A 21,226-nucleotide genomic window follows, 5' to 3' on the forward strand; every position below is an offset into this window, starting at 1 on the left:
ATATAATGTGTGGAATCTGTGAGCCTCAGGGTTTATCAGAAGGGTTACCATTTAATTTTTATCACCACTCTTCGCTTTCTTGATATTTGCAGTCAGTCTGGGGCATGCTTGGGCTGGAGCGATAGCACAGCGGGTAGGGCGTTTGCCTTACAAGCGGCCAACATGGCCGACCCGAGTTCGATTCCTCCGCCCCTCTCGGAGAGCCTGGCAAGCTACCGAGAGTATTCGATATGCCAGACACAGTAACAACAAAGTCTCCAATGGAGACGTTACTGGGCCCGCTCGAGCAAATCGACGATCAACGGGAGGGCCTTTACCTTTACCTTTACCTGGGGCATGCTTGATTAGAGATATTCAAGTGTGAGTATGAATGTGCATCAGAATGATCTGGATTCTTCCCATGACACCCCACCACTCCAGGGTGTCTAGAGAGAAGATATGGGTGTTTCATGAATGTGCATTTTTTTTTACGATTTTTATTAGTGAAACATCATGAGGTACAGTTGTAGATTTATAAATTTTTGTGCTTGGGTTTCAGTTATACAATGATCAAATACTCATCCCTCCACTAGTGCCCATTATCCACCACTACTGATCCCAGTATCCCTCCCCCCCCGCCCCCCCCCCATCCCACTCTGCCTCTGTGGCAGGTCATTCCCCTTTGTTCTCTCTCTCCTTTTGGGTGCTATGGTTTTCAAAAGTATCAAGCTAAGCGAAATGAGTCAGAAAGAGAGGGACAGACATAGAAAGATTGCATTCATCTGGGGAACATGAAGTAACAAAATAGGAGACTAACACCCAAGAATAGCAGAGATAAGTACCAGGAGGTTCACACCATGGCTTGGAGGCCAGCTGCACACGCTAGGGGAAAAGGCAGCTCAGATAGAGAAGGGAGGACCAAATAAAGCATGCTGGGAGGATCCTCCCAGGATGGGAGATGCGTGATGAATGTGCATTTTAAAAAGTTCCCAGGACATACAGAAATTCCTGGTTCCAGAACCTCTCTTTGTGAACCTCTTTACTGGGTCATCCTTGATAAAAATGGAATCCGATGGCAAAAGCTTTTTTCTTTGTTCACCTGAACCCGCAGTGAGACACCTTTTACATAACAGACCCAGTATAAATAAGCAAATGACTAAATGAGTTTCATGAAATAATGCCATTACTACAGTCAAAGTACTTTGATACACACCCATGTGTACGTGTTATTTTTTTGGTGGGGGATTTGGGTCACACCTGAGGGTGACTCAGGAGTCTCTTCTCCACAGTGGTCAGGGGATCATGTGGTGCCAGGTACCAAAGTAGGGTCAACCTCATGCAAAGCAAGCACCTTAACCCTTGTACAATCTTTCCAGTATATTTAAAGAAAATCTGACCCACTAAACTGAATTTTTATTCCCTCGCTGGGGATCAGATATTGGGATTCTCAGGAACACTTCTGTGCTTGCCAATAGCACTGGAGTTTTCACTCTTGACTTCACTCTGGCCAGGCAAATACTAAAAACACTAAGTCATTTCCTGGACATTTAAATTGACTTCTGTGAGTCATTATCGGGTCAAGTATTATCTGAAAATTACTTTCAACACTTGAAAAATATTGCATAGGGTGAAAATGTACTACTCAGCATGATACCACAGGGCAAATATGAAGTGTTGCTTTCTTTTCTATTGTAATAGAGTCTTGCAGAAGCATGAACCCACCTTTTCTTGGGAAGAGAAATCCTGTTGAGACTTTGGCTGCTGAAAGTGAGTTGCAAGCTTTGGTTTGCAGAGGAATTTCTTAGACTTGAGTGTGTTTGTAGGGAAGCCTGACTGGAAACAAGGAAGAACACCCAAGATCTGCCCCAACACATCCAGAGAATGAAGAAGTCCTGACATGGGGCTTGGCCTCTCTTTTCCACCCTGCTCCTTATCCCTAATGGTTCCCTTTCCCTAGAAAACTATGAATGCTCGGTGGAACTCCATTGACTATGTGACTTGGCTTTGGCTGTCAGGTGGTTCCAGCTTTGCATTGGTCAAACCTGCACCATGGACAGGCTCATGCACCATTGGCTGTCACCAGCTACATGATGACTTTCTGGCCATCTTTGCCTTAGTGGCCTCTGCTCTGGACCTGGGAGCTGCCTTCATTAGGATCAGATCACAGATCACAGATCATCCTGTTAATCGTCGATTGCCTCAAGCAGGCCCCAGTAACGTCTCCTTCATCCTAGCCCTGAGATTATATTCAAGGCTCTTTAGGAGAATGAGACCCATCATTGTTACTGGTATTTGGCATATTGGGTATGCCACGGGGAGTTTGCCAGACTCTGCCATGTGGGCAGGCTACATTCAGTAGCCCACCAGTTTGTCAAAGTAGGAATGAGATGTCATAATAAGATGTCTCGCGGCCGCAAATGCGGCCGTGCGGTTCCGGGAGCTGGTTTTTATAGTCTCTGAGTCTTGGCCGCTGATGGGATTACACGGTGCCAGGGGGCCAGTTGGTGGGTGTGACCCCCGCCTACTGGAATTTGGAGGATCTGGGTGAAGGATGCTCGACTCCAATCCGAGTAGGCTTGGAGATCTCGGCCCTGGAACCCACGTGGCTTTGTCCCTCTGCCGGTACCTTCAGGTGTGCGGAGAGTGGTCTCAGCATGGTGGTGGATGCTAAGGTGACCCAGGGACCTCAGTTTGCTTCCTAATATTTTGCCAACATTCTCTGCCCTTCCAGCAACCTGGGCCTTCAGTGTGAGAGCTCCAGATTACTGTCCCTGGCATGGAAATCTCATTTGATCCAGCCTTTGCTGGAGACTCACTGCATTATCATTAGAACTCCATAGAATGGCAAGCTTGGGAAGGGGAGAGAAGTGACAGATTCAGGTCCCTGTGGGCTCTTGTTTCCGTGGAGGGAGAAACAAATCTTAGTCTTTCTGCTGTGCTTAATCCATGTCAGTCCAAATCTTTGAAAGCCAGAGGCTCCCATCCTTACTGGTGTGGCCAGGTTAGTCTTAAGGGAAAGAGAAAATGCCATACTTGATTTTTGCCTCAAGGCAGACAGACTCCTTGAACATAGCATGTGTATAGCTTCCTTTTGCCCTGGAAGTCTCATGCACCCACTGTGCTGGCTGTGGGAGGTGGACCATGGCCATCTGGACCAGAAAGAAGTAATGCATCAAGAACAATTCCTAAACTTTTAATTTACTCAAGTAATACAACTTGGAATCAAAATGCTCTTGTAATCTTCAAGTACAAGTCAGTTTGAACTTGAGAACTTCAATTTTTTCTTTCTTTTTTGGGGGTAATACCCACCAGTGCTCAAGGTTTATTCCTGACTCTGTGCTCCTGGCAGGCTCAGGGGTTCATATAGAATGCTGGGGATTGAACCTGGTTCGGCTGCATGTAAGGCAAGTGCCCTAATGACTGTATTATCTCTCCTGCCCAAGACCTACAATTTTCATGAAAATTTCCCTCATTCCTTAGTGTCCTGTCATCAACATAATGAAAAATTCATTCAATTGTTACAATTAATTGAATAGCAATTTTTACAGCACAAGGGCAGGGCCATGGAATACTTTCGTCTATAGTAATAAAAGGATAATTGGGATAGAATGAAGGAGAAAAATGGACAACAGAAATTCTCAGAAATAGACTAACACCTAAGGTCATTTTAGAAAAGGGCCAGGAGGATCCCTCCATGGTTTGAAGGCTGGCCTCACATGCTGGGGGAAAAGGCAGCTGGGATGGAGAAGGAACACTAAGTAAATAAGGGTTGGAGGGATCGCTTAGGATGGGATATGTTTGCTGAAAGTTGACTAAGAACCAAAATGTATTGCAAGTATGTGTACTGTAAACCATAATACTCAAAAGCAGTGAGAGAGTAAGAAGGAACATACTTGCCACAGAGGCAGGGGGTGGGATGGGGTTGGGGAGGCGGGAGGGATACTGGGAACATTGGTGGTGAAAAACGCACTGGTGGAGGGATGGGTGCTCAGTCATTGTATGACTGAAACTTAATCATGAAAGTTTCTAATTGTATCTCACGGTGATTCAATAAAAAAACTAAATAAAATTTTTAAAAAGTTCTCAGAAATAACCCAGGTTCCTCATATCTCACTTCTTCCTAATTCATACCTCACACAAAATCTGCCTCTAGATTCTATGAATTAAGTCTATTTGAGGTGTGTCTAACCAGGGCTTTGGACAGACTTGGCACAAAAAAAATTGTTCTATGATTAATACTTGGCTTACTCTACTGTATATTCCAAAGAATTCTAACAAGGCACATGGATCCTATGTTTTGTCAAGATCTCAGTCAGTAATGACTAGAGGAAATTGGATCTCCTCCATGACATAAGGTGTTCAGAATTTACCTGAGGGCAGTCCCAAGGCGGGGACAGTTAATAGAAGTCATCTTCTCTGGGCTTTAAATATCTGAGCTATTTTACTTAGAAAATTATAAATAGAAAAAGGAATTTCTGGTATTGATTTTCTGGGTTACTTTTTAACTTAGAGAAAATTTTTAGAGCGGTCGTGGGGGAGAAAAAAATGACGGCGCGAACATGAGGTGACACATTGGAGAAGCATCTTGTACCACAAGCCATGGCTCAGTTGGGAAAACGCCTCCATATTTGGAGACACAGGACACATAAGACACTATTTGTTTCCAGATCACTGGACAGACTTCCATCTTCGGTATACCTTGTGCTTCGTTATAGTCTGGTAATAAAAGCATTACTTAAGGTTTGTTCTCAACAAAGTGGAAAGACCACGTTAAAAAATGGAAATGATCCAATTGCTGATGTTGCAAGAACTTTGGGCAATTGTGCAGTGAGACTGAAGTTGCAACCTGTAAAGCATGAGGATAGAGAGACCCTTAGAAGATAATAGTAGCTGTGGAAATAAAATGTACAAATAAAATATACAAACACATGTCTTTTAAAATGTTGCAAATGTATTTTGTCCTGTAGATCAGCTCACATTAGTTCTCGAATCTTCGCTTCCAGTGTTTTAGCATCAGCACCACAGAGTTTATATATCTGTTCACAAATATACAAAAGTAAAATGTTTATTGGCCCAAATATTGCCAGAATGTTGCGTCTTAATTTTTCTCTTGCTTATAAAATTATCCTCTACTTATTTCAATTGTCTTCAAGAGACACAGAATTTAGACACACATGAAACATATTAAATTCAGGAATAGGGAAATGCAAATTGAAACAACAGTGAGATATAATCTCCTCCTGTGAGAATGGCATGTAGCCAAAAGTCAAAACAGCCAGTGTTGGTGGGTGTGTGTGTGTGTGTGGTGAGAAAGGAACCTGCATCCACTGTTAATGGGAATGTCATCTGGTTCGGCCTTTAGAGAAGGTGCTTGGAGATCTAGCAGAAAAATAGAAATAGAACTACCATACGATCCAGCAACACTAATTTTCTTGGCATTTATCTCCAAACACTGTCACTGTCATTGTCACTGTCCTCCCGTTGTTCATCGATTTGCTCGAGCGGGCCCAGTAACATTGTGAGACTTGTTACTGTGTTTGGCATATCGAATATGTCATGGGTGGCTTGCCAGGCTTTTGCATGCAGGTGAGATACTCTCGGTAGCTTGCTGAGCTCTCCGAAAGGGGTGGAGGAATCAAACTCAGGTTGGCCATGTCAGCCTCATGCAAGGCAAATGCCCTACCTGCTGTGCTATCCCTCCAGCCCATCTCCAAACACAATAACATTAATTCAAAGGGATATATGCACACCCATGCTCTTCACCACACTTAGTACAATGGCCAAGATATAGAAAGAACCCAAAGGCCCAATTCAGACAAATGGATAAAGAAGTTGATGTTATGTGTGTTTGTGTATATTTATATATATAGCACTGTACCACTGTCCTCCCGTTGTTCAGCGATTTGTTCTAGCGGGCACCAGTAACGTCTCACAACAAATTATGAGACTTGTTGCTACTGTGTTTGGCATAACGAATACATCATGGGTAGCTCGCCAGGCTTTGCTGTGCAGGCGAGATACTCTCGGTAGCTTGCTGGGCTCTCCAAGAGGGGCGGAGGAATCAAACCTGGGTAAGCCGTGTGAAAGGCAAACTCCTTACCCGCTGTGCTATCACTCCAGTCCATATATATAGATATATACTTATATATAGGCACACACAATGGAATAATACATAGCTCTAAGATAGAAAAAAACATGAAATTTGCAGCAACATGGATTGAACAAGAGGATGTCATGCTAAGTGAAGTCAGTCAGAGGAGAGGGATAGATACAGAATGATCTCTACTATAGGTGGGACTTAATGGATACACAGCAAGCTAGCAACAAAGGTACAAAAGCAACACAAATGGAAAATTGATCCATACAATTGAGTTTGGGGGGCTTTGGAGAGAGGAGTCTTGGGGTTCTTGGACACGGAGGAGGTATACTAGTGATGGGTGTGGTGTTGGAATTATGTACATGTAAAGGTCCTCCCGTTGATCATCGATTTGCTCGAGCGGGCCCAATAACGTCTCCATTGGAGACTTTGTTGTTACTGGCATATCGAATACGTCATGGGGAGCTTGCCAGGCTCTGCCGTGCGGGCGGGATACTCTCGGTAACTTGCCGGGCTCTCCGAGAGGGGCGGAGGAATCGAACTCAGGTCGGCCATGTTGGCTGCGTGCAAGGCAAATGTCTACCGCTGTGCTATCGCTCCAGCCCCATGTACATGCTATTATTAATAGCATTGTAAACCACAGAATCTCAATACAGAAATTTAATTAAAGAAACTTTATACATGTATATTAAAAATATAAAATATAAATTCAGGTTTTTCTCATTTGAATTTTTCCAAAAATTTTGATGCTAATAATTCTGCCAGATTTCTATACTTTTTAATAATATTAATCTAAGATGTAAAATATAACGTTATTGGAAATGAGGAATCCTAGTCACTAAAACATCTCAGTGCATTTTGTTGTTGTTGCTTTGTTTTGGGCCATGCCTGGCTTATTTCCGACTCTGTGCTCAGGGATCATTTCTGTGGTGCTCAGGAAACTGCATGAGGTGCTTTATCAGGTTGATTGTATGCAAGGCAAGAACCTTACCTGCTGTACTATCACTCTAGTCCCATCTTAGTTTATTTCTACAAATTGTTAGAGAGGACTTGTTAATTCATACACATGATTTCTTGAGGTCAAAAGACTTTTTATTTCCCTGCCCTAATTTTGGCTGAGGCGTGATATAGTATAACTAATCATTTCAAAGAAAGCATATTTGATTTTCATATGCTCCTATCTCTAAGTCAGGATGTATTTCACAGTGGTTTATCTTATTATTATTTTAAAATTGAGTCACCGTGAGATACACAGTTACAAAGTTGTTCATGATTGGATTTCAGTCATGCAAGGTTCCAACACCCAACCCTTCACCAATGTACATTTTCCACCACAATGTCCCCAGTTTCCCTCCCATCACCCCCACCCCCAGCCTCTATGGCAGGCAGGAATTTTTCTTCTCTGTCTCTCTCTCTCTCGCTTGCTCTCTCTTTGGTGAAGGATTGGATGCTGAACATTGTATGACTGAAAATCAGTTTTGTAACTCACAGTGATTCGATAAAATGGGAAGGGAGATGGTAACGGCCATTGGGGCAGATGTTGAGAAAGTCTAGAACACATTTCAATGTACAGTGTATAACAGAGAAGAAAGCATCCCCACCATTAATAGTTCCCAACAGCAGCATTCTATATGGGTGTTTCCTATGGGCACTATGGTTTACATTCTTCCATAAAAATAAATCCCATACTTGGGACTTTGTCTTGATTTCACTTACTGGCTCATTCTTGGGTCCACTTCTATAACAGCAAATTGCTCTTTTGAGTCTTGCTAACAGGCTTACCTAAGTGTGGGTGCAGAATTTCATGATTTATCCAGGTTGCTTTTGTAGCCCTTTCCACTAAATGTAGTTTTCTTGGTAGTGCCTGCCACGGAAACAAGGCGTCTAAAAGGACCCATAACAGTCTCTTTTTCCTAAGATTCAGGCGCTAGTTGGATGGTAGTGTTAGGCAAGAAGAGAGTCTCATATTCCCCGAAGCCAGAACAGGTACCAAGACAAGAACCTGAGCAAGAAAATAGATAGAGCATGGACAACTGGTTAACCAGACTCAGCAGAAATGGTGAAATATCCAAAGCTGAGCCAAGGGAAAAGAGTACAGAGCTGTTGCTGGGCTCTAAAGATCCCAGAGACCCAAAGATATTTTAAGGAGCATGCTTCATTAGGCTAGAGAGCGGAGCATGCTTTTCCAACTCATTAAAAAAATTTTGTTTTTTTAAAATATGTATATTCATCTTTATTATCCAACTAAAAGTGGAAGAAGAGATTACAGAAATTTATTCATTTTTCTAAAATTTTATAGTTGTGGAAATTGAACTCCAAAAGACCAAATATCTTACTGACAATGACGTAGTATATTCAAGCAGATCCTTACCCACAGATAGGCATGTTTCCATTTTCTTTTGTTTGCTTGCTTGCTTTTGAGATGGGGCAACACCCAGTAGTGTTCAGAGGCTACTCTCAGTTCAATGCTTGGGGACCCCAAGTGGTGTTGGGGACTGAATCCTGGCTTCATACAGGCAGAATATGCACACAGTCCTCTGAGATCTCTCTCCAACTCTTTCTCTCTCTCTCCAATTCTCTTTCTCTCTCTCTCTCTCCCCCTCTCCCTCTCCTTTAAACTATGGGGACAGCAGCAGAATTTTCCTAGACAGTTCAATTTGTTCTTACAAGAATTTCATCCTTTTTTTCTAACCAGTTCTCAGGTGAAATGCAGGGTGTGAGAAGAAACTCAGGTATCCTCCCCTTGTGTGTCTTTTCCCACAGGACAGGAAAGGTGGGTGTCACTGTCACTACAGTGGCCCTTTGTAGGCAGTTGTTCTCCTGTGGCTTCTGTTCTAGATTCCTCCTGAATCTCTATCCTGTACCGCTAGAGAGCAATTTCTTCAACTACAGGTACAAGTAGCTGCTGAGGAGAACAGAACATGCCACAGAAAGGATGAGAATTTCCTATTATGAAAAGAGATGAGAAACTTCCCATAACCACTGATGCCTAGTTCTTGAACTCTCTGGGCTCACAATGACCTCTATTATGAGTGTTTTTGGCGTTTTGGGTCACACCCAGCAATGCACAGGATTTACTCCTGGCTTTGCACTCAGGAATTACTCCTGGCGGTGCTCAGGGGACCAGATGGGATGCTGGGAATCGAACCCGGGTTGGTCATGTGCAAGGCAAATGCCCCACCGACTGTACTATCACTCCAGTCCCATGAAGACATTTTAAAAATCATCTTTATGGTGCTAACTCTAGTGTATCTGCTATGCCTGCTTATCTAGGACCTTATCCCCCAATCACCATGATGGTGACTCTGTCACTGTCACTGTCCCTGTCCTCCCATTGTTCATTGATTTGCTCGAGCAGGCCCAGTAATGTCTCCATTGTAAGACTTGTTGTTACTGTGTTTGGCACATTGAATACGCCATGGGTAGCTTGCCAGGCTTTGCCATGTGGGTGAGATACTCTCGGTAGCTTGCTGGGCTCTCCGAGAGGGGCAGAGGAATTGAACCCGGCTCAGCCAGGCCAGCTGCACGCAAGGCAAACGTCCTACCACTGTGCTATTGCTCCAGATGATGACTCAAGCCAAGAAAAAAAGAAATGCTATAGTTAAAATATTCTTATACAGGGACTGGAGAGATATACAGGGATTAAGGTGTATACCTTGCACAAGCCTGTTCCTTAGCACCACACAGGACTTTCAGGTGTGGCCCCCCAAATAAACAAATTACTGAGAGAATGGAAAAATCACCAGACCCAAAGTCCTTCAAAACTCTTTGCAATAACTGAGGAAGAAACCCTTTAATCAACTACCCAAAGCAGCCCAAAACACTCTAGAGTTTCGACGATCCTATTCTGGATGCTTAATCTCTTTTAAGGACTCACTCTGTCCCTCTCTGAAGAAGTCTGTGTCCTCAATAGAACTAATATTCCCCTTTATTAAATTTTTGAAAAATGTTTTATTTGCCCTAATCTTCATCTTTTCCTGAAATTCTTTTCTGCAAGGGAGGACGAGGAACTGGACCTCCAAGTGGAGAATGAGACTAACTTCTCCTTTTCTTGTGCAACATATCATTTCTGCCTAGGAATCATGACTCCTCAAACATCTGGGTGCCAGGGACCAGCTTCCAGGTTGTGTCAGTCAAGTGGGTCCCAAGTACAAACTGCCGGTGCCTTCATGTGGCTGAAGGGACCTGAGTTAAAAACAACTTCAATCACAACAGCAAGATTTAATAAGAAAACTGCAATAATAACAGAAATAAAAACTCTCATACCACCAACCACAATGGACATATGGGAGGGGAGGGATGGCTCCCCAAAACAATTTTATAATTTGAAGCAATATTCTTTTTTAAAAAAATTTTTTATTAGTGACAAATCATGAGGTACAGTTGTAGACTTACAAATTTTTGGGCTTGGGTTTTAATTATACAATGATCAAACACCCATCCCTCTACCAGTGCCCAGTTTTCACCACCACGGATCCCAGTATCCCTCCCACCTCCCATCCCCCCCATTCCACCCTGCCTCTGTGGCAGGGCATTCCCTTTTGTTCTCTCTCTCCTTTTGGGTGTTGTGGTTTGCAAAAGAGGCATTGAGTGGCAATCATGTTTGGTCTATAGTCTACTTTCAGCATGCTTCTCCCATCCTGGGAGGATCCTCCCAACACCCTTTATTTGGTGCTTCCTTCTCTATCTGAGCTGCCTTTTCCCCTAGCATGTGTGGCTGGTCTCCAAGCCATAGAGTAAACCTCCTTGTACTTATGGCTATTCTTGGGTGTTAGTCTTTTATTTTGTTACTTTATGTTCCCCAGATGAATACAATCTTTCTATGTCTATTCCTCTCTTTCTGACTCATTTCACTTAGCATGATACTTTCCATGGAGTACCACTTGTATATAAATTTCATGACTTCATCTTTTCTAACAACGACATAGTACTCCATTGTGTAGATGTACCAAAGTTTCTTTAACCAGTCATCTGTTCTTGGGAACTCAGGTTTTTTCCAGATTCTGGCTATTGTAAACAGTGCTGCAATGAACAGACAACTGCAGATGTCACTTCGACTATACTTTTTTGCCTCTCAGGGATATATTGCCAGGAGTGGTATTGCTGGGTCAAATGGGAGCTCAATTTCTAATTTTTGGAGAATCATCCATACTGTTTTCCAAAAGGGCTGAACCAGTCAGCATTCCCACCAGCAGTGAAGGAGGGTCCCTTTCTTGCCACATCTGTGCCAGCACTGGTTGATTTTGTTCATTTGGATGTGGGCCAGTCTCTGTGGTGTGAGATGATATCTCATTGTGGTTGTGATCTGCATCTCCCTGATGAGTAATGATGTAGAGCATTTTCTCATGTGCCTTTTTGCCATTCGGAATTCTTTTTTGAAAAAGTTTTTGTTCATTTCGTCACCCCACTTTTTGATGGGGTTGGATGTTTTCTTCTTGTGGAGTTCAACCAGCACTTTGTATATACTTGATATCAAAGTATGTACAAAGTATATACAAATACCGGATGTGTATTCGGTGAATATCCTTTCCCATTCTATAGACTGTCTTTGTATTTTGGTCACTGTTTCTTTTGAGGTGCAGAAGCTTCTTAGTTTAAGATAGTACCATTTATCTATCTCTGTTTTCACTTGTTCGGCCAGTGGTGTGACATCTTTGAAAATACCATTAGCTTCAATGTCATGGAGGGTTTTGCGAACTTTGTCTTCAATGTACCTTATGGATTCTGGTCTGATGTTGAGGTCTCTAATCCATTTTGATCATACTTTTGTACATGGTGTTAGGCAGAGGTCTGAGCCCAGTTTTTTGCATGTAGCCATCCATTTTTGCCAGAACCATTTGTTAAAGAGGCTTCCCTTACCCCACTTCATATTTCTTGCACCTTTATCAAAGATTAGATGATCATATGTTTGAGGGGAGATGTCAGTATATTCAACCCTATTCCATAGGTCTGCAACTCTGCCTTTGTTTCAGTACCATGCTGTTTTAATTATTACTGCTTTGTAGTAGAGTTTGAAGTTAGGGAGGTTGATTCCTCCCATTTTCTTTTTCCCAAGAATTGCTTTAGCTATTAGTGGGGGCTTATTGTTCCATATGAATTTCAGGAGTGTTTGCTCCATTTCTTTGAAGAATGTCATGGGTATCATTATAGGGATAGTATTGAATTTGTACAATGCTTTAGGAAATATTGCCATTTTGACAATGTTAATTCTCCCGATCCATGAGCAGGGGATATCTTTCCATTTCCTTGTGTCCTCTTTTATTTCTTGAAGTAGCATTTTGTAGTTTTCTTTGTACAGATCCTTTACTTCGTTAGTTAAGTTGATTCCTAGGTACTTGATTTTCTGGGGTACAATTGTGAATGGGATTTTTTTTCATGTCACTTTCTTCTCTCTCACTGTTTGTGTATAGGAAAGCTATGGACTTTTGGGTATTGATTTTATAGCCTGCAACTTTACTATACAAGTCTATTGTTTCTAGGACTTTCTTGGTAGAGGTTATAGGGTTCTCTAAGTGTAGTATCATATCATCTGCGAATAGTGAGAGCTTGATTTCTTCCTTTCCTACCTGAATGCCCTTAATATCTTTTTCTTGCCTAACCGCTATTGCAAGTACTTCCAGTCCTATATTGAACAGCAGTGGAGATAATGGGCATCCCTGTCTTGTCCCTGATCTTAGAGGGAAGGCTCTCAGTTTTTCCCCATTAAGGATGATACTTGCTGTAGGGTTGTGGTAGATTGCTTTAACTATATTGAGGAAAGTCCCCTCTATACCCATTTTGGCAAGGGTTTTCATCATAAACGGGTGCTGGATCTTGTCAAATGTGAAGCAATATTCTTTAAGAAGGGTTTACTAAGGGTGAGGGGTAATGGGAGGGAAGTTGGGGGCATTTGTGGGGGGAAATGTACCCTGGTGGAGGGATGGGTGTTGAAACACTGTATGACTGAAACCTAATCATGAATAGCTTTGTAAGGTTCTATTTTACATCTATTCAGTTAAAAAATCATAAAAAAATAAATATATATTTTTAAAAGGTCAGCCCTGCTAATCTCATATGTGACAGAAAAAATTTCAAATACAAATAGTAATTAGAGACAAAAAAAGAAGAATTTACTAAGGGATTAAGTCTTTTTTAAATAAAATTGAATCACCATGAGATACAGTTACAAATCTTTCATGATTGAGTTTCAATCATACAATGATTCAACATCCATCCATCTACCAGTGTACATTTTCTACCAACAATGTCCCCAATATCCCTCCCACTCTCCCCAACTCTATCTCACCCCTGCCTCTATGGCAGAGTTCCCTTCTTACTTTCTTTACTTTGGGGCATTATGGTTTGCAATACAGATACTGAGAAGCCATCACCTTTGGTCCTTTGTCTACTTTCAGCACACATCTCCATTCTGAGTGATCCCTCTAACCATCACTGACTTAGTGATGACTTAGCGGTCCCTTCTCTATCCCAACTGCCTTCTCCCCGAGCTCCTGAGGCCGGCTTCCAACCGTGGAGCACTGCTCCTGGTCCTTGTCCCTACTGTCCTTGAGTGTTAGTCTCATACTTGTTGTTGTTGTTATTGTTGGTTTGGGCCATATCTGGTAGTACTCAGGGCTTCCTCCTGGCTCTGCTCAGGGATCACTCCTTGCAGAGTTTTGGGGGACCATATAGGGTGCCAGGAATTGAATTGCCTGTAAAGCAAATATTCTACTTGCTGTACTATCCTCCAGCCCCGGGAATAAGTTTTATGGCAAGAATATATCTAACAAGGGAATCTTTAAAAGTACCTCAGTCTTGTAGAGAGATGGACAATGTTAATTAATCTTTGATCCTACTTGGCTTCTTTCTCTTACCCACCCATGTTCATGACTTCCACAAAAACAACAGTTTCATATTATAGAAGTTTGCACACTTCCTTTTAACTTTCACAACACTTAGGGCAGGTTTTGTCATGTAAACAGTGTGGTTAAGGTTGTGAGAATTGAAATCAAACAGAAAAGTTCTATTAGAACTAGTCATGAGATTGGAGAGATAGTAGGTGGGTAGGGTGCTTGCCTTGAACAAAGCTGATTCCCGGCATCCCATATGATTTCCTGAGTACTGCTAGGAGTAGTTCCTGAGTGCAGAGCCTCGAGTAACCAATGAGCATTGCTTGGTGTCCACCCCCAACCCCAAATACAGTTTTTTCAAAGTACTCTCCATAGAGGCAGAAGGGGGTTTGGCGGGGGCCTGCAGAAGGAAACTGGGACATTGGTGGAGAGAAGTAAAGAGGGGTGAAAGGAATGGGTTTTGGGATATTATACACCTGACACGCAATCATGAAAAACTTCATAACGCTGTAATTCTTGGTGATTAAATAAAAAATAAAATTTTTTGGGGGGGGCTGGAGCAATAGCACAGCGGGTAGGGCGTTCGCCTTACAAGCGGCCAACATGGCCGACCCGAGTTCGATTCCTCCGCCCCTCTCAGAGAGCCCGGCAAGCTACCGAGAGTATTCGATATGCCAAACACAGTAACAACAAAGTCTCCAATGGAGACGTTACTGGGCCCGCTCGAGCAAATCGACGATCAACGGGAGGGCCTTTACCTTTACAAAAAATAAAAATAAATTTAAAAAATAGTTTTCAAAGAACTTGATTTTTATATACTGAAATTCAACAAAAGAAGGTATAAAAGCAACTTTTTTTGGTCTAATCTATACTGACCATTTAACTTATTCCAATAGTGATATTTCAGTAAAACAATAGTTTTCTTTTCTTTTCTTTTCTTTTTTAAATTTATTTATTGAATCACCATGAGAAAAGTTACAAAGCTTTCAGGTTTAAGTCTTGGTCATACAATGATGAAACACCCCTCCTCTCACCACTAATAATTTTTCACTACCAAGAATCCAAATATACACCCCCTCCCACCCCTCCCGATGCCTGTGAGGCAGATAATTTCTACTTAACTCTCTCTCTACTTTAAATATGTTCATTATTTCGACAAAATATGCACCATTATTGTTTGGAATTTCCTCCCAACAATCAGAAATGCTGCAAAGGTATTGTGAAATAATTTGTTTTCTATTGCTGGTTATGAAAACCATATGATGTCTTGTGGCCTTGATAGCAGCCATGTGATTTTGGATTTCTGATACTTTATTAATTAAGTCTGGAGGGATTTCTGCCAAGAGCTGGATAATTACTAGGTTGGTTTCTGTGCATCTGGTGCCATGGCCATGCCGGAGAGCCGCTCATGGGGGTGGCAACTCATGGCCTTAGTTGGGTGTGAAGGACGATTCGGTTCCACTCCCCTTTCCATGAGGCTGCAGTTGCCCCATCACTGTTGGCTTATACCTGGCTTTCCAATAAGCTCTGAGATGGTGGCCACCATGCTGCCGGGGTGGGGGGGTGGGGAGGAGGCGAGAAGGCGAAAGAGACAGACACCCTTTCCCTCCGGGGGGTGGGGGCATGGCGCCGGAGTTTAATGCATAGTCCATTCACTTTTCTGCTGCAAGCTGCTGGGCTCTGGATTAGTTCCATGTGCCTCTGGTGCCATGGCCGTGCTGGAGAGCAGCTCGTGGGGGGCAACTCATGGCCTCGGTTGGGCGTGAAGTCCTTTATTTTCTTGTAGTAGATTTAGAAACTGCATACATATCTCTTTGAGGATTAGTGGCATAAATAATATATAAAGTGCTTTTCTTCTAGTATGGGACAGATAGCACAGTGGTAGGGTGTTTGCCTTGCACACAGCCAACATGACTGACGTGGGTTCGATTCCCCCACCCCTCTCGAGAGCTCGGAAAGCTACCAAGAATATCTCTCCCGCAAAGCAAAAGCCTGGCAAGCTACAAAAGCCTGGCAAGCTACTTGTGATGTATTCGATATGCCAAACACAGTAACAACAAGTATCACAGTGGAGTTGTTACTGGGCCCACTCGAGCAAATCGATGAACAATGGGAGGACAGTGACAGTGACAGGGGTTGACAAACTTGTTTGTAAAGGACCTGATAACACCGTAAGCTTTGCAGCCATATGATCTATTGAAATAACTCAAGTCAGCTATTGCAATGCAAAAGCAGTCACAGAAATGCATAACCAAATGGACTGAGTTGTGTTCCAGCAATAAAACTTTACTTACAAAAATTGGGGGAAAGCACATTTGACATAGATCTTAAATTTTTCTTCTATCTATCAGTCTGGAAGGTTAATCCTCTTCTGTTCTTATCTTGGGGGTCTTATAATTATTGAAAAATAGCAATATCTCCTTTACTTGCTTGAGTAAATTCTCTTCTGCATTGCCAGATTTTTTAGTAGGCAGGTCAGTTCAAGGTCTATACTATAAGGAAATCATAGGGAGTCTATTGATATGACTCCAAGCTAGCTTCTCCACTTAGCACTATTAGTTACAATAAAAGAGGTGTCTGAAAATATAAACATCTCTCAAAAAACTAGGAACTGGGCTTTCATGTAAACCATCAATTCTACTTCTTGTCCTCTACCCCCAGAAGCCCCAAAACTTGATTTCAAGGAAATATTGGTGCTCTTATGTTCACTGAGGCACTATTTACAATAGCCCAAAGCTGCAAATAACCTGAGTGGATAAGAACAGATGACTTGGTTACGAAATCAGGGTACATATATACAATGGAATACTATCTGGCTTTATGAAAAGATGAAGTCATGCATTATCTCCCATGTGGATGGACCTGAAGAGTATAATTCTGAGTAAAGTTAGTCGGAAGGGATAGACAAAAAAGGGTCTCTTTCATGTGCAAAACACACAAAAAAAAGACGGCAGGGTAATAACAAGTCCCCAAAAGGCATCAGAAACCGACACCTGGCCTTCAGAAGGAAGCTTACTACAGAGGGGCATTGGGGTGGGCAGTTCTGGTGGAGGATGTGGTGCTTGAATGTTTTATACATGAAAATATTATTTACTTATATATGAAAAACTTGTTTACCATGGTTTACAGTAACCATGGTGCCTAAAAATTATAAAAAAATTTTTAAAGGAAAAAAAGGTGTTTTAATTTTCTACATGACTCTGTGAGAAAAGAGTTAAAGCAGTTATTGTGGTTGCTTATTCCTTGCATGTTTCCAAGAGAAGTGTCATCAATCCTTTCCCCTGGGAAATGTGGCCCTCTGAGTGTTCTGTGCGTTAGTAACTGGTGACTTTGATATACATCTAAACATACTGCTGAAGCAAGGGATCAGGCCACTCTGGCCTGTCAAGTTACATTGCATAAAAATCAATATGAATAATGTTCACCTGGTTTTATTGTCAGGCTCCTGAGTTTCCCTAGTCATAGCTGGTTGCATAGCAATGGTTGCCTAGCAAGATCCATTCCCCCAGAAAGGAACCCAGACCCTGGAAATCAAAAGGATATCCCAAGACAGTGCCATCTGACACACATCCCTGAAAACCACAGCTGAAGAGAGCAAACACACCTATGTGTGCTTGCACATCAGAAATCTGGACTGAACCCTTATAAACTTTATATATATATGTATTATTTTTTTCTGCTGCTATGGCTCTATATTCTTTGATATAATTCATCTAAGAGTGTGTAGCATTGGTCTTTCCCAAAGTGTACAGATAGACTTTTACGAAGCTATCCAAAGGCTGCCTGTTTTAATAGATGTCCCCTTGGAATGTGGAGCTAAAGTCAGTTTTGGCACTGTGAGCCCCCAGGGAGGTGTAAGGAGTAGGAAGGATTTGTTATCATTACCTGAAGAATGTGGATTACCTGGTTTAGGGATAGCTCCATAAATAACCTTTTTGATCTGAGGGCCCTATCTACTGCTGGGCAACTTTCAAGAGGTGAAATTTTGTCATCTGAAAAGTCATTCCTTCCTTGTCATATGAAACCCCCATCTTCTCTGGTCTTCTTAGTGTTTAAGGCCATGTAAATTTTTCATGTATGTTATTTGGCTTTTTCCTCCTACTAATCTCTCTGGTACTACTTGGTTGTAAGAGGAGTTCGTAGGAGTGAGGTGAATTTTCCCTGTAATCTGACAAGTATAACCTGCTGTTCAATCTTTTTGTGGTTGTTGTTTTGTTTGTTTTGGGCCACACCTGGCAGTGGTCAGGGCTTATTCCTAGCTCTGAGTTCAGGGATCACTCTTAGAAGGCTTGGGGGACCATAGAGGGACTTGAGGATTGAACTTGGGGATCTGCCGTGTGCAAGACAAGCACCCTACATGCTTTACTATCACTCTAGCAAGCTGTTCAGTCTTGTAAAGCCTTCTGACAGATCACGAAAGGAAATAGTCTTGTATTTCAATGACTTGAAAAATCAGAGAATAGGGATGGGGCTTGAAGAATCTTTTAGGGTTTGAAAGACCCTTCCCTACCCTAAGGGTCCCAGCCCCAGCAGCCCCAAATCTCCATAACTCAACCACTGCCCTGCTCATGGCTGCTCCACACACTTGGGCTGAGCCTCACACACAAGTGAACTCCTAGAAAACCCAGGTATGTGGGACTTTGTGACTGAGAACTCTGGGTTCAACAGGACTGGGAATGGTGATCCTCTGCCCATATACCCCTGTCTCTGGCAACTCAGCAGTTATGCCCATAAGTCACCCCTGGTTGGTGCTAGATAACTTCGTCATTGGCCACTATCCAGATCACATTCCTTCTCTCCTGGAAGGGAGCAACATGACACTCGCTATAACCATGCCGCCGGACCCTGTACCAGGCTGTTTCACTTGGGGCACACCAGAGGGGGGTGAATGAGACCCTTCCTCATCCCAAGGGACTCAGCCCCAGCAGCCGAAAACCTCCAGAACTTAACCGCTGCCACACTCAAGGCCACTCTCCACACGCTCTGGCCGAGCCTCACCCATGAGTGAACCTTTTCCTGGATCTCGAGGCCAAGAATGCTTCACAGGACACACCCTACCCATTCTCCAAGAGTACCGCACCACATTTAATGGGATTCAAAGTAGGAGGCCACCAACCTTAGATGGAAATATTATATTATTTCGTTTCTGCTTTGGGGCAGGGATTGGAGTTCAGGATGGAAACATCCAAAATAATGGTGTTGGGAAGATGAAATGGAGGTGGGATTGGTGTTTGAATATTAAATGTAATCAAATATTGTGAACTATTTTATAAAATAAAAAAATTTAAAAAAATTTTAGGGAGTACTTAAAAATAAGTACTCAAGAAAATATTTTAATAAATATTTTTAAAATTTTAAACTTAATGCAAAAAATCCTGGACAAACAAAATATCAAAAAATCAAATAGAGAAAAGATCTTATCGGGTACTTACAACACTGGGCCTCACTTACCCCACCCTAATTCCTGTCCTGAAAAGAAGCAGTATGCATATGTATATAATTATTATCGGTCAGTTCCTAAAGCCAAAGTCAAGAGCAGCATCTTGAATAATGGTGGCAAAGTTTGGTACATAGAAATGGTTGTCCTGCTTCCCTGACTTTCCCTTCACCTCTCTTACTTCCTGTCTCTTAGAGTTGGTTAATTTCAACAAACAGTGCAGCTGCTTATAGGATTGATATCTAATTCCTTTAATTCCTTTTAGGGATTTGTGTCCTCCACAGCCCCTGAGACACCCGTGACTAGTATGACTGTTAATAATCATTGGTTGGGTAACTTTTAAATGCTAGTTATTCATAGAACTTTGGAGGTCTTTTCAGGATTTTATTTTTCTTTCTACTTATTTATAATTTTTTTAGGGAGACAGGTGAAAAGATAGACCCTGGGGCTTTATAAGAGTTACATTTTTCACTGTACACTGTACCATGTTCAGTGCTTATGAGAGAGACACACACATACACACAGAGAGAGAGAGAGAGAGAGAGAGAGAGAGAGAGAGAGAGAGCATGTGCGTGTGCATTATTACAAATATTCCTGACACATTGTAGAGTCTCCATTTCATTGAGAAGGAAACTGAGTCTCAAGGAAGATAAAGCACATTCCAACTTTACCTACTAATGAAAGGCAATCAGTCTGACTTTTCATAGGGCAAAAACTACTTGCAGATATTCTTGTGAGAATGGGAGAAACTTTTTTTTTTCTTAGTGAACTCACATAGCAAATTTAAGTTAATTGGGGAGGTGTCTCCAGGGAGAACCATCATCTTCCCTTTCAACAGTCTCAGCTATTGCCTTCTAGTCCTTGAGAACAGCATATTTCTGACCCCTGTTTCCAGTCCTAACTTCTTTCTTTACTTTGGGATTCCTTTATTCTCTGCACCCACTTTAAGGAGGGTACTTGCTGGAAATGATTTTATAACCTCAGTTGGATCCCCAAAGCATAAAGACAAGAGCTTCCTCTTGTTTATTACTTGGGCTCAATTCTTTTGAATTATTCATTTATGCATAATTTATCTATTAGCATCTAATGTACCCATATATTGTCATCTTACCAATGGGTTTAAGTGCTTTGGAAAGCAGTTCTTTATTATCAAAAAGTGAAAGATGAAGCCAACTTTTCTTAGATGGCTCTTACTCAAGCAGCTGGCTAAGACATATTAAATCTTTGTTATTCTATTTTCCCCCAGTCCATCGTAGATATAGACCAACTGTAGCCTACAGCTATAGCTGCAGAGTCTCAGGGATCTACTGATGGACTTCAGAGGCCCAATTCATTCATATCTTAATCATATATATATAATATCAGCTATGTGCACATGTATATTTTTCTGGAGAGAGTTTGTAATTCCGTATTGGAATTGAAGAGGCTCTACAAGCAAACTTATAAACTACTAAAATTGAATACAATGCATATACTGGTTAGAGAACCAGTCAAGGTCATTGGCACTTTCTCTGGGAAACATTATTTTTTAAGTGATAAATTAAATAATTTGATACAATCACATGATTTCCTTAAGGTATTTTCATTTTTTTTGTTTAATATCAATTATATATACATAATTAGCACTGTAGCACTGTCCTCCCGTTGTTCAACAATTTGCTCGAGCAGGCACCAGCAACATCTCACAACAAATTGTGAGACTTGTTGCTACTGTTTTTGGCATATTGAATATGTCACGAGTAGCTTGCCACGCTTTGCTGTGCGGGCGAGATACTCTCGGTAGCTTGCCAGGCTCTTGAGAGAGGTAGAGGAATCGGACCCACGTTGGCCATGTCAGCCGCATGCAAGGCAAACGCCCTACTCGCTGTGCTATCTCTCCAGCCC

General features: G+C 42.0%; 1 protein-coding gene across 1 annotated transcript in view; it reads right to left on the minus strand.

Moving 5' to 3' along the window:
- Positions 1-4,952: 4,952 nt before the first annotated feature.
- LOC130026348 (thioredoxin domain-containing protein 8-like) overlaps positions 4,953-21,226 on the minus strand; it is a 43,433-nt gene continuing 27,159 nt past the window's right edge. The window contains exon 4 of the mRNA XM_056117121.1: positions 4,953-5,015. Coding sequence (XP_055973096.1) covers positions 4,953-5,015 — 63 coding nt within the window. The remainder of the gene's footprint in view (positions 5,016-21,226) is intronic.

The sequence above is a fragment of the Sorex fumeus genome, unplaced genomic scaffold, assembly GCF_029834395.1.
Source record: "Sorex fumeus unplaced genomic scaffold, SorFum_2.1 ptg000034l, whole genome shotgun sequence".
NCBI lineage: Eukaryota > Metazoa > Chordata > Mammalia > Eulipotyphla > Soricidae > Sorex > Sorex fumeus.